Genomic DNA, 14,961 nt, shown 5'->3' with positions numbered 1-14,961 from the left:
GTTCTAACACTTCAATACCACGTTTGTGGAACGATTTATCTTTTGCCTCAAAATAGACGTCAGTTTCAGCAATAACCTCTCTTCATTCGAACGAAACTTCTTGCTGTTGAGCATTTTTTTAGGTCTGCCAACAGCCAGTAGTCGCTGGTAGCCAAATCTGGCAAATATGGTGGATCTGGGAGAAATCCGAATTTTAATTCATCTAGTTTCGCCATTGTCTTGATTGACTTTTGACCACCCCAGCGGGGTAGGCACAAAGTATGTGCTTTGCTGTTTCATCGTTAATGAGGTAGTCGGATAGTCAAGGTGCAAGATGCCCACCTTGATACCCGCGACAACCTTCCCATGAGGGTTTTTGCAGATCAGCTACACCTGACGATGCTTTAGATTCAACCGTGCAGGGCTTTTTCGCCTCTGGTTTTGGTGAATCATCACTTGAGCGCAAACGTTTGGTAACCTACTCATGGGGGGTTTGTTCCTCCACCTGGGACACATTCTGCGTACGACGCTCAAGAATTTGGTGCAAGGCGGTTTCATAAGGTAACCCGCTCTTGAGGAGACGACTCGGTCGTTTCCTGGCTGCACCACCAAACCTGGAGTCGTAAGCTCGACATTCATCTCCTCTGTAGACTCAGCCCCAGAAAGAATTTATAAGTTTACTCTGTTCATAAAAGTCCCACGAGTAGCTAGGGAAAGAAGGTCAATCACGGCAGAGCCCCGCATTGCCGTGACAAGGCGGCCGTGACAAGACGAGAGGGCGTCCGGTATCTCGAAGTTTCCGTAGAGGCAGCTGATAGGCTCAGTGTCATTCATCCTCTCGGTACGGATACACACACCTTAGCATTAAGCCGTCGTTGGGATGCCATGCATTTAGGGACTAGCAGAACCACATGTGATTCTGTCATTCCCGTATCCAGCGGGGCTACGTGGAAGTAGGCCCTTCACTCAGATGACGATCGTTTTAATTCCGGAGTGAAGTGATGGATCCATGTTTCATCCATTGTCACAAATCGACAAAAATTCCCCAGGTGGGGGATAGGGCAACGGCCAGGGGACTGGAGGCCCTGTCCGGGAAGCCAATGTGGCCTTAAGGACGGGGTCTCTGGACTCCTGGTCAGTGGCAGACATAAGTAGGGTGAGGAAACTAAAACTCCCCAAAAGCCTTTGCAAAACATGACACCGTGGACCAGCCTACCCAAGCTAAGGGGTAAGAAATCGTGCCGGCAGCTGGATGACCGCTGGGTGATATGCGGTCACGAACGATCCTATTGGGGAACTGAGCGAAACCTCATGTTAATCAGTCTACCTCTGGTAATGCGGGGCTCTGCCAGAGGTGACCAACTCTTCCCTGCACGTCGTCTTGAGTTCATTCATGGTGAAGTCCAGCTTCCTTACCCTTTTAGCTGATTTTTGTCGAAGAAAGGCAAATGGGTTCATAACTGAGGGGATATTGGGGGTATGAAGTCCTTAGACACATCAGCACCACCCTTCACGGGGTACCCCTACCTGCTGGGGTAGGATGGATGAAAAATCTATTCTTCCTTTAACGGGGGACGTGAGGGCATCATTCGACAGAGTATCGGGGCCTTCTATATCGGGTGGGGTCGTCTACAGCATAATCTTTAGCTTCCTTAACTAACTACTCTTCACCGTGGGAACACACATGAATGAAACAATTCCGAGGCTGGACAGAAGTGCTTACCTATATCTAAGGCGGTGGTTGAACAGAAATGTCCACCCCAATCTACCACTTGGAACGGGGATAGACAGCAAGGGCACTTCCTGCGGCGAGCGCCTTGAATAAAGGCTGCACCTCACTTGTGCACCTCCACGGAGGGAACTCCAAGAAGGTTGAAAAAGCCGCGCAACGACAGTAATATCGCTGCACCTTCCAAAACCTTCGTGGAGGCCACCATGAGACACCTCAAGGTTGCCAAAGAGAGTGTGTGTTCGGCGAGTCTTGGCCTACACCTGCCAATATTAAGGAGATGTCTCCTAGTGACCTGTTCACCTTCCTGGAACGAACAGGATGGACGATGACCTAGGAGGACAACTCCTCTGGAGGATGTACAATGTGGCCTAAGTGCTGTGAGTCTACGGCACCCTCCCTACTCTACAGATACTCTAATGTTCATGCAATGTAAGGCCAACACATTCTTTTGATATCTCCACCAACGCAACTTCATTTTTCGATCATTCTAAATCATTTTGTGGTTCACACAGCGGTCGAATTTGAGTGTGTTGAGCAAACCACCCACGTCAACTACCAGGCTACGTATACGTCCTATACGTATTCTCAACAGTGATTTTAATGTCGTTTATACTTGAGAGGATCTGCACCTTGGTTTGTTTATATACAATCTCTAGTCAAAAGCCAATTCGGTATAACTCTACTCTACATTACCCTGTATATTAGTAGTTATTTCACTAATAAACTTTATCTTTCATTGAACCGTTTTTCGATCATGCAGATTATACTCCTATTAATAAAAAGTTAATTAATCCGATATTGGAAAAATTATTTGAACAGTTATGTGCCATTTAATTTATCAGTATTTGTTTATCTCTTAACGTGCTCCCTAATTTATGAGTTTTTCATTGTATTGGCAGAAGGTGTTATTGGATAGTGAGTGTAGAAGATATGAGCTCGCAGTTCATAGCGCAGGTGAGCTTTTTACTTTTGGTAATGTCGTTTTATATTTTTTGTTATTGAGTTTTTAAAAATGTAATTCAGATGAATTTTCTAAAGAAAAAAATATCTGTGACTGCAGTGCAACTAAATATCGTATGTAACGACAAATTCAAGGAATATAAAAACTGATAATAATAATAATAATAATATTTTAATTTAATTGAAAAATAACACTTCTATATTTGATTTCATATAAATACTATATAAGAATGCTGTTTTTATATATGCAAAATCCAAAGCAATCACTTTTTGATATGATATGTATGTATGTATTTAAGATATATATATATATATATATATATATATATATATATATATATATATATATATATATAGATATATATATATTGAGTTCATTTTAAGCAAGTACATAAAATATTTGAAAGTATAATATCTCAGTACATAATTATTCAATTCAATTGGAATAACCAGTGTCCTTTTGCAAACGTAACAACATTGTAACAACGTTGATTAATTGCGTCGGCATAAAAATTGGGTGCTCGGGATTTGATAAGGTCGATGAAGGCCATTTGTGCCTGGTCCTGATTGGCGAAGATTCTACCGGTGAGAAAGTTATTAAAGTGCTTGAAAAGATCAGGAGTACCCAGTTACTGGAAATGCTATTATTACAGAGTATATATGAAAAAAATATTAAAAATAATGAAATACAGAAATGTATAAAAGTAAATGCTAACACAAAGTCTATATAAAATATTCGTATGAGTAGAGTTTCAAAAGAGGAATGAAAAATTGAGTATATAACACAAAAAGTTACAAATCATGCAATGTAGCAGTACTGACACAAATGTTATTTATAGTATTATTAAAAGTGATTGTGGATACATGATACCAAGGCGTTCAGAGATTCGAAATGAATATCGCAGTGTTCACAGATTTTATTGAAGCTACTGCACATAAAATTCAATGGTGATCGTAGCATAACATTTATGCGTGATGCTTCGCAATAGAACTTCAGATTGTGACGACCTTCACTTCTTGGTACTAAGAAATTGATCTCGGTTAAAGAATCGTACTGTCAATATTGTTGTTTAGTAATGTATGCAGGAATTTTATACCAAGGATATATATACCTATTTTCCAAAGATGTCATATCAAATCGTGTCAACAAAATGTTATGATCGATGCCTCTAGTGAGGTTTTTTGGTAGTCTCTCTCTAACTTAAATCTGGCATACGCAAAATATTGCAGTTTTAAGGTGGCAATACTTTTGAAGTTTTTGCCATTTCTGTAAATGAATATAAGCATCCTATTTGCATCAGCAGTCATATTCCTTATATGTGTTGTAAATGTTAATTTACTATCGTATGTTATACTAAGATCTTTTATCTCATGTACGCGGTTGACTGTAGTTTTGTTGATCGAATAATTGTACATTAAAGTTCGCTTTTTTGTTGTAAATGATATTATTTTACATTTGGATACGTAACGGTCTGACGCTGACCACCATACAGTCTTTTTTGGTGGGTTTTCGCCATTGGGAAGTTCCTGGAGGTTATTCTGGAGAATTATTTTGGACAAGAAAATCTCCAGAAAATCAACGAGTTCGTTCCTATTTTATATTGATGTTTTGTGATTTGATATTATTGAATATCAAGTTCTTGTCACAGTACTGTATAATTTTGAGTAATTTTGCACCAAAAACTTAGAAAATTGACCCTAGTTAACACCATAGTTGTGTAATTCGTAATATTACAGGCTTTTAAAATAAACCGTCTCATACAGGATGCTGTCTATTTATCGTTTTAGCAAATTTTTCTTTTCGTAGTCCCTATTTTAAAAAATTGGTTGAAAAAAATAAAACTTCACTTAGATGGCCGTGACTTTAAGTCTAGATGTATTTTTCAATGCTAAACAACTTTTCTAAATAAAACTTTTACCGAAATTTTTCAAAATAAGAGTACTTTACTCTCGTCTCAAAATTAAATATTTCAAGGCTTCTCGTCAATTACGTGTGTTTTACTGCATTTCGTTGGTGCATGTTCAGTTTTAGGGGATGCACAAACTTTCATCAGAAATAACTTTTTGTTGAAAAACCCTTAATAAATAAATTTCCCATATGGTGCATACTTTGGGGATGACACTGTACATATATCGACAAAAAACTCGGTCGTGAAGATGTCATCGTCTCTGCTCACTTATATTTGCCCTATTCAAAATCTGTACATTACAGCAGGACTAGGCTTCAATTTTGAAAATCACCAAGGTTCTTACATTTTGGAAAGAAGTTAACAACTCACATACAGTATCTGCTGTAAGGAAAACCAGAGCACTTCGTCCGATGCCTCATCGCAACCAATACCTACCGCAATCGTAGACGAAACGTCCGACATTAAAGCCTAAAAACCACGGTCAACAAACCTCGACAATAGCTCTGACACAAAAGCACAATGAGGAAGAAAATTGCAATACATTTTTTTGCCAGCTCATTGTTTATTCTACTATCCACCAAGTATCTAATTCTGTTCATTCCTCAATATTCAAATTCAATGGAATAAAACCACTGGTGCATGGGCAATATTTACCGTTACAGCCATTCCATACTCCACATAACAGATTATTTGTGAATTACAAAAGTTTTCGATTAAGACTTTTGGTATCCACAGTTTTGGGAATCAAGAATCGCAGAATTTTCAAATTTATAATGTTCGAAATTCTGTTCTACAAAGAAATATAATGAAGAAATGTGGCTCATTGATTTGTTATTCTACACGGTTGCCGAAAAAATAGTGTACGCGACACGTCCTAAAACACTTTCTTAGAGTATTTTCCGGACTTGTTATGTAAATTACGACTATTTTTTTGAATATTTCTATACTGATGATCTGTAGAAACTATGTGTACACATTTCTTAAGCCCCAAACTCAAAATTGTGAATAATTTTTACAACAATCTAAGTTCAATTTTGTTTTCAATAGTATAGTTTCAATTCATATTTTGCAGGTGCAATGGTTAATGAAGATTCAACAAATCAAACAGGCAGAAATATTATTTGAAAGATCCAACTACACTTGGTTATGTAGTAAGAGGGTGTCTTTTGTCTGGTTATCAACAAAACAAGAGATGCAAATTCGAAATTCCTTGTCGAAGGTATATATAGTTTCACTTTGGCAGAACATAGTTTTTCATGTATCTAGGGCACAATTAATAAAGTGTTTAGGACTTATTAGGACGAAAACCATCGATTTGTAAATTGTCCGAGGTTATAAACATCAAGTGTCGTGATGTCCCTAAAGCATACTCAAAAAGCAAACAGTTTCCTTGGGATGTTAAAATTTCATAATCCATTTGTACCTAAAGTAAATAATCCCTTAAGTGTCCACAGGACTTTGCGCTTTTGTAGCTCCCCAGGATATCCTGGATTACTGATCCCCACCCATGCTGCCTTCTAATAGTAAAAAATTATAAATGTTCATTATAATTATGAAGTTCCTCAAAATACCTCTCGATTTGAGACAGTTTAGTTTTCCGTTATTTCGATTCTGGTAAAAAAAAGGCCATCTCATTGAAAAAACAAAGATATAATTTCTTTTAACATTCGAAGACTGATGTGCAGTGTGTTAAATCATAATCCGTTAAAGTAAAATGATCATTTACAATATTCCACCAAAGAACTTCAAATTACCGTAAGGTTAAAATGTCTACAGTCATTTTGAGAAAATAAATTATTTTGATTTGATTTGAATCGACTGTTAAAATAAGTCTAGACGCCATTGAACTCTAAATACAATACTTACAATTGATATTGTATAGAATACAAAACATTCGCCACCATACTGGAATATTTAGAAGTTTCTTCTCTCATTAGACTCATCAGACATTGAAAAAAAGTATTTTGAAACAAAAAAATATATAATGACTTCAACCCGATGATATTTTCACTTTAGATACGCGAAAATTCATTAACATAAATCTTGAATTTGGTTCAGATATCAATGACAAACTTGTGCTTTGTCTGTTAATTACTATAAGAAAGAGAATTGTCAAATTTGAAGTCATGTTCATCATAGATACAAATCACCTCAGTGGAGTGAACAATAAATATTTTTCGGTATTTAATTTATTAATCTGTGCTTTCAATGAGTTTCTTTATGATTCACAACGAATAAAAGTACCAAAAATAAGTAGGTAGTATTTTCAATAATTTTGAAAATGAAGTGATAGTCAAAATCAGGAAACCGGTCCTGCGTTCTCTATAGGTTTGTTCGTTTATTCAAACACCCGATCGAGCAGAGTAGTGCGTTTTTTTAAAGTTTAATAGAGAACAATATAAAATAATAACAGATGATGCTTGTTTCTGAGAAGCAGACTGATGTAAATCTCAATAGGAATATATAAAACTTGTTCCGTATTGCTAAGTAACCGCTTCCTTTTGAACAATGATCACTTGGATATAACGAGTTTTGTTCGCGATTCCTGTTCTTTCACACAAATCCGGGTTTTGTGATTCATTCCCTCTGACATAATTCATAATTATGGGTTGAAACTTTCTTTCTTCTATGTAACACGGCATCATTATTATGTATCAACATATTACGAAATAAACTTCTAATCTCAAAGTGAGAAAAGCTTACATATATATTTCAAGTGTAAAAGTACATACAAACATACTTTCGAAGAGTTGGATTTTGTAAATATTCGTTTTGATGGAACCCGGCGATTTTGAGAAAATTCTTGAGTGTACTTACGTATTTTGATGCGTAGATTACGAATCCGAAAGACAAAGCGGCGCTCTCCCTTATTTTCGAAGCTACGCCCCTTCAAAGTTCAGGAACGGGCAACTTTTCAGCCTGTTTTTCACAAGATAAACTATTTAAACACACAAGCATTTATTCACTAGGTAACCTTTACACCGCAACTCCTTAATTGACACTTCTCAATTCAACAATCAACATTTTTCTCAAAAAAAACTCAATTTAAAAACAAAAGCTTGCATCAGTCGTACCAACTATGCCATACCTTAAAAACGTAAAACACAGAAATACATACCAGCTCCGTACATTTTTAGTGGAAAAATAATGATTGTTAAATTGAAAAGTGTCAATTGAGGAGGAATAAGGTGTAAAAGTGACCTAGTGAATAAATGCTTTTCTTTAATAGTTTATCTTATGAAAAAGAAGGCTGAAAAGTTGCCCTTTTCTGAACTTTGAAGGGTCGTAACTTTGTAAATAAGGGAGAGTGCCGCTTCTTTCTTTCATAAACTACGCATCAAAATACGTAAGTACACTTGAACGAATATTTACCAAAAATGTATGATATGATATTTATTCTTTTAGGTTTCATCCGATCAACAAGTTGAGGTTATGAAGAAGATGATCAAATGGCTTGAGGATAACCCAGATACTGATGCTCCGAAAATTCCAGAAATAGTTCTATCTTTTCTGGAAAATAGTTACATGGTTAATTTGATTTCCCAGGCCAATTTTTCAAGAATGGCTACTTTTCGGAATAGTCTGAGAAGACTATCGATTATATCAAATAGAATTGTGCCTTTTTCTACAAATGTCAGTTATAGATCTAGAGCAAACAGATCGGTTACTTTTAATGATAATCCTGTTGTTCATAAAATATCTAGTTAATATTCATTGACCTATTCTTGTTATTTTGGATTATAAGCCTTTGCATTGATTCTATTGTAATGATATTCACTAATAGCTATTGTTTATGAATGATTTTATCATTAAAAATCCATGAATAATACAAATACTAAAAATAAAGTATCCAGGATAAACTGATTTGTAGGTAATTGCATTAACAATATTAATTAAAATTAAATTAGAAGTATACAATACATATAAATAAACATATGTGAATAAATAAATTCTTTGTTTACAAATATTAAGTTATTTCTCAAATATTAGAATGAATAATTATAATAATATTCCTGTAAATATGAAATGGACGTCCACGAAACTAACAAAGATGGGTGTCTTTCAGACGATATCTCATGGACATCAAGGAGATATATAAACAGGTTCTTATAATTCTCAATAGTTCATTTCTCTATGTATATGTCTTTTCGACATCCATAAAATATCTCGGGAAGAAATGTAAACAGGTTCCGGTTTTCTTAGACTCAAGTGTGACGTGATGGGCATGTCTTAGTTTAGGGGCTACTCGCCGCACGCGATACCACGCGACTACTGTAGACTAAGGTGTCAAAGACACAATCTTGTAAAAAAATTACAAATCCGATAAGATTGAAATATTTTGAATTTACCGCTAAAATGACATGAAACATTAACCACAGATCATAGGTCACAGAAACTTGACTTCTCAGTATCAAATAGAGTCCAGATAGTGTCCCTTCTGTAATGTATTATCTAATATCATCTCCTAAGAACTCATTTTCCCACTACTCTACAAAAGGTATGAAAAGAAAACGATGATTGATTTAATCTTTTATAGCTATGAAATTAAGTTAAACAAAACAACATAAGGCAAATTCGATATTTCTTCTGTACTTGACGTTCAAAATATAAAACCTAGACGTCATCTAGTAGATTACATCCACTTCGTAACCTTTCGAACAATGAATTTCCAGTAATAAATCCTTACACTTTGGTAAATATTAGGAAAATTTTTCTTTATATTAGTTGACCTTTCATGACTTTGTATTGAGTTGTATTTTCATGAAATCAGATTTAGTAAATTGATGGACACTCAAAAGTTTCCAAACAATAAAACTGATATTTGTATGGCAACGTCGCGTTCTCCCTCCATTCTACCGACGTGGAACGTAGATGATTCTGTGGTGGAAGGGTGGAAGTCGATTGGTCTATAAAATTTTGTCACTTTAAGACGTGTCACGGTGTCAAAACTGTAGACGTTTGTCGGACTAGCAAATTGGACTTTTTCTACTTTTCATTTATCTTTGAATTTTGCATTATTTACTAAAAATGGCTCCAAAACAAAGGATGCGCATTGCCAACGAGAAAGCTATGAAGAATGTGACCCTGAGAGGAAATGTTCCAAAATCAACTGTAAGTAACTTAACCCTATTGCAATGTGTATTGTTTTGTTGTTACCTGATGTTATGTTTTTCACATTACAATATGCATGCCTATTGGATTATGATTTGATTCAGTGCAACTTCATGTCTTGTATATGGACTCTTTTATTTATAACAATCTGATTCAAATTAGCTTGTTTTTGCATGATTTTCAGTGTCCATATGGTATAATGTTTATGTCCATGTTTTCTGATATCCTGCAATGATATTCTGTAGTATGAAATCTACCTACAGGTACATTGAGACGATAAAGACTATTTCAATATTCATATTTCATATTGATTATTTTTAATTTCATAAATTGATGTAAACAATGTTTTATTTTACACGTTATCACAGTTAACTAAGTTTGTCCCACGTTTTTGAAGTTCCATATCACAAAATTAATTAGAATTCTCATTCATCATTAAAATATATTACACACACTTATTCTTGTCATTTTATCATATGGGAAACACATAAAAACTTCCTAATACACCTACATTTTAATGGTGTTTACACAACAGAAAATAAACTTAGCCCTTTATTTCCACTTGATTTCTAATATTTATTGTATTCTTTTGAATGTGGAAATAATAAAGACGATTATTATTATTATTATTATCATGGTTAAATATATTGTGTTCCACATCTTTTGAATAATCCTGCGTAAACTGCTACAACTGGAATACCACTTTGAAATATGTCGTTGGTTCATATCCTGATGCCAACTTGGTTGGTGAAACGTGTACCCAGAAGTAGTCTTAGTCTGTGGAATTGTTCTGAAATATGTAGGGTTGGTTACTGCATGTTTTGACTCGGATCATAAGAGATTTTGTATCACTCAGCAAAAATTAATTTAATTTGAAAAAGGTTGTTAACATCAATTCCAATCTTTTCTTTTCAGAAACCAAGTCAGGATGGTCCTGCTGTGGGGCCGTGGCTGTTGGCTCTTTTCGTTTTCGTAGTTTGTGGATCAGCCGTCTTCCAAATAATCCAATCTATTCGTATGGCATAAAAAATTATATTGTAATTACTCAAAGATATCTGTTAATATATTTTCAACAATTGTTTTGTGCAATACAACTATGTGGTTTTAATTGAATTTGTATATTATTGTGAAATACGACTAGGTAGTTATTTGAAAATTACCCTAGTATAGTCATGTCCAGAAAATTTAGCATTTAATTTTGTGCACAATTCAGATTTATCATTCCATTGTGACATTTTATTTGAAACCAATGTAATTGAGTCTATTTTTTGAATATATTTTAATTTTCCATTATTGTTTTATTGTGCATTCTCCGATAAATAATTTGGAAGAAGAGAAACTTATTATTTACCGTAGAGTTTTTCGAGAGTTTTTTTTCATTTTTAGGTACCTATTCATATTTTTTCATATTTCCATTGCTCTGAGCGTTTTTTACAATTAACTTCGAATAAAAAAACCTTTTATGATCATCTGAAAGATATCTACAACAAAAATATATTATATGTGTTTTGATGAGCAGAAAAAGAAATGATAGCAATAATAACATCCGAAACGAACACTATAATTGTAATGAAAATTGAAATGAAGTAATTTATATACACAAAAAAATTAATGGCGCAATAAATGTTCGAATTGGAGTCCTTCCATTTCGATTCAAATAATGGACCAATAAGATGGCCTGCAAGATCACCAGATCTTACTATTTTGGACTATTTTCTATGGGGGACATTGAAAAATAGGATTTACACTGGCAGAGAGATAGGAAATGTGGAAGACTCGAGATTGAGGATTTTGAATGATTTCGCAACAATGCAGTGTATTAAGGGCAATAAATAATATGAATAACCGAGTTCAAAAATGTTTCGGATTGAAAGGACTCCAAATTGAACATTTTTTGCGCCATTAATTTTTTTTTTGTATATAAATTACTTCATTTCAATTTTCATTACAATTATATAGTGTTCATTTCGGATGTTATTATTGCTATCATTTCTTTTTCTACTTATTAAAACACATATAATATTTTTTTGATGTAGATATGTTTCAGATAATCATAAAAGGTTTTCTTATTCGAAATTTATTGTAGAAAACGCTCAGAGCAATGGAAATATTGAAAAATATGAATAGGTACCTAAAAATGAAAAAAAAATTCTACGGTACATAGGGAGACGTGAAAGTTGCTATTGTGTTTTTATTCAACTCAGTCAACCAATTTCTAGGGCCGTAATTTAAAAAGGAATAATTCACACAATTATAATCAAATATTACCGGAACATGAAATTGAATTTAATTTCTCAGTATGAAGTGAACGTCGAATAAACAAAAACTACAAAAAAAATACAGGTCCGTATTTGAAAATTCAAAGATGGGGGTGGCCCAAGTCAGATGACACCCTGTATAAAAGATTCATGGACATATTCTGATGGCATCAAGTGCCAATAGCAAAATGTAGACAGATTTTCAATAAGTCTGCGAATAAGGAAGATATAGACAAAATTATAATTTGAGATTTTTTGGTTTTTCCTGTATATCTCCAGAACCAAAAGAGCTATATTCGATTTTTTTACATCATTGAATAGGTCTCTAGAATACGCAACTTTGCCACAATTTAATCGTTTACGAGATCCCCATGGTACAGAAACGAATTTGAATAGCCCCGTATATGTTTACTGATTTCAAAAACTACACCTGACGATTTGATCTCCACAAACTTTATTTGAAAAATATATCACAATATGTTTCGCTAAGCTTTTTCAAGTGTTTTAGCGAAACATGTTGTGATATATTTTTCAAATAAAGTTTGTGCAGATCAAATCGTCAGGTGTAGTTTTTGAAATTACTATGGATCTTCATCAAGTAACGGCCGAATCAATCAGAAAAAAAATGTTTACTGAGCTTCAGTTTGACACTATCAACATGGAACTTCTAGGTAAGTGTATTATCAATATCAACACCCAAGACTTTAATGAAATGAATAAAAACACTTTTGTATAATTACCACTAGTTAATTTTTCTAGCCATTCATTTCATTAAAGTGATCATGAATGACCACAAAATAAACAAGTCATCAATCAAACATACCTAAGACTTAAGTGCAATTAATTTGATGTAAAGTTTCAATATTTAATATAACCAAATAGCTTTTTTCAATTATTGTATTTTTAGTAACAAAGTTGAGCATTTGAAATTTAGAAGCAGGCCATTTATAGAACACCACTCAAAAATTTAATCAGTTACCCCCAGCTTATACAAGCTAATGAGCCTGATGTATTTTTTTTCGACCAACGACGATATTTGTCGTGGAATTTTCAGTTCTCGGTGAGAGGAGTATCGTCCGAAAAGAGAAGGAAAAACGGAGGAGGTAACGAGCTTTTTCTCTTCGAACTCCGCAGACTCTATCCATACTTCTATGTTAAGATGGTTGTTCTGATTATTGGAGTCCTTGGTGGATGACGCTCTCTCTGCTTCGAATATAAAGATCTTGCCTTACGAAGGCAAAAATCTTGTCCGGGCAAATGCAGAAGTCATTCCTGGCTCATTGCGTCTGCTTAGGGCACACGATTTTCGGACCCAATGATCACTTACCTTACGGTATGGAGAGTGGTCATTGGTTAATAAGGCTGGCGCACCTTCCCGAAGACATGTATTATTATTATTATTATTATTACATATAGACGAAGCTAAAGCAATGATTATATGTGAACCTAAGCTAGCATTGAGAGTGAAAAAATAAGTTTTGGTGAGGAAATTGAAAAATTGGTGTTTATGTTGACAGCAATTTATCTTTGAATGATCTATTCAGTTATTGAAGTACCTAAATCGTGTTTATTCTGGATCAAAGTGTAGAGATGGTTTGATTTCATGTGATGCGCCTGTTAGGACTTACTGAAATTGCTTTCTTATTAACCAGTTAGTAACCATATTGGTGAGGGTTCAATAATATTCAACACAATGATAATATACTTTATTTGCCGTTCTCTGCAAAATTGCCAGTTTCGCAACATTCAGCGATTAATTATCATTTTGGCGAGTGTTGAATGATATTTAACACAATGAGAACATAACTTATTTTTAGTTATTTGCATATTTTCATCTTTGCGGCATTCAGCAATTTATTATCAATCTGATTTCGTTAATTAAACTGTGTAGTGATAATACAATTTTCATGAGATAATGTTTTCGATCAGAATGTTAAATAGCATCAGCATAAAAGACAGAAAAAACTATTTTTGTTTCATCAGCATAATATTGATCAATACACTCTATAATCAATGTTTATAGGCTTGTAAACGTTTGGAACGTATGATGTTGAAAATTGCGTTAAACTTCTTATTTTCAGATACCTATGTACAGAAAAAAAAGGCGAGAGGTCAAAACAACAAATAGGTATTTTTTTCAATGGGCTATGCATGAAGACAGGCAGTAAAAAAATCTAAAGAAATGAACTTTTAATGTTGAAGCCTGTCTCGGATATACCTACACTGTAGGTTAATGGACTGGCGCCTATCAGAAAACAACTACTCCCCTGGATAATACCAAGAACGGGGTTGGATTATATCCGACAGGCGTTAGTGCAGCCCGAAACCGATCTGCAAGTGTGCAGGAAATTTTGTGTGAAGAGTCCTGCACTGATGCCTGTCTGATATAATCCAACGCCGTTCGTGGTATTAGCCAGTGGAGTAGTTGTTTTCTGATAGGTATTTAAGTACCTGAGATATGGATGTTTGATTTCTCCTTTTTTTTAGTAATTTTAAGTTTGTTTTTCGAGGTTTTAGATTGAATTAGGTGTTAGCGTGCCCCCAAATTGCTCAGGACGTCTTTGATCTGTGAGTAGCTCCGTCCTTGCTAAATGGCTCATCAGGAGCAGGAAACGCTCAACTCCGAATGTTGACGAGTTGGCAAGAGAATATGTCTGATAAGAAAAAAAATTAATAAAAAAACTTAATTGAAGATAAATGAGAAATATGAGTTGAAAAACGGAATAATATTTTAAAAATTAGACAACAAATGAGAGTATGGATTTAAAATAATATAAATATTAATTTGTGAAGGAAATGAGTTGAAATAGATAATTAAATGGGTCGAATAATAAGTTTAGGTCAATAATGTGTGTGTTGAAACTTATGTTATTCAAATTTTCTAATTATTAAATTTGTTGCTAGTTTTTATATTTATTTACTCACCATATAGTTGTTATAAAAAGGAGACTGTCGAAAGTTATTTTGGAAAAGTCATTAAAATTTTGTTGGACTGAAATAGTTTTATTGG

General features: G+C 34.3%; 2 protein-coding genes across 2 annotated transcripts; both read left to right on the top strand.

The window, feature by feature from the left end:
• Nucleotides 1–2,533: 2,533 nt before the first annotated feature.
• LOC111516581 (uncharacterized) lies at nt 2,534–9,693 on the top strand. Its single transcript, XM_023172736.2, has 3 exons — nt 2,534–2,665; nt 5,654–5,800; nt 7,987–9,693. The coding sequence occupies exons 1-3, from the start codon at nt 2,642–2,644 to the stop codon at nt 8,287–8,289; spliced, it is 474 nt and encodes a 157-aa protein (XP_023028504.1). The 5' UTR covers nt 2,534–2,641; the 3' UTR covers nt 8,290–9,693.
• LOC111516593 (stress-associated endoplasmic reticulum protein 2) lies at nt 9,551–10,983 on the top strand. The gene is made up of 2 exons (XM_023172744.2): nt 9,551–9,693; nt 10,609–10,983. Exons 1-2 carry the CDS (start codon nt 9,610–9,612, stop codon nt 10,717–10,719), a joined length of 195 nt encoding a protein of 64 aa, XP_023028512.1. The 5' UTR covers nt 9,551–9,609; the 3' UTR covers nt 10,720–10,983.
• The last annotated feature ends 3,978 nt before the right edge of the window (nt 10,984–14,961 follow it).

Source organism: Leptinotarsa decemlineata, unplaced genomic scaffold, assembly GCF_025532065.1.
Source record: "Leptinotarsa decemlineata unplaced genomic scaffold, Ldec_3_MD MMD2_P_RNA_scaffold_12, whole genome shotgun sequence".
NCBI classification, from domain to species: Eukaryota; Metazoa; Arthropoda; class Insecta; order Coleoptera; family Chrysomelidae; genus Leptinotarsa; species Leptinotarsa decemlineata.
The sequence above is the reverse complement of the archived record's forward strand: the minus strand, read 5'-3'. Positions and strand labels throughout refer to the sequence as shown.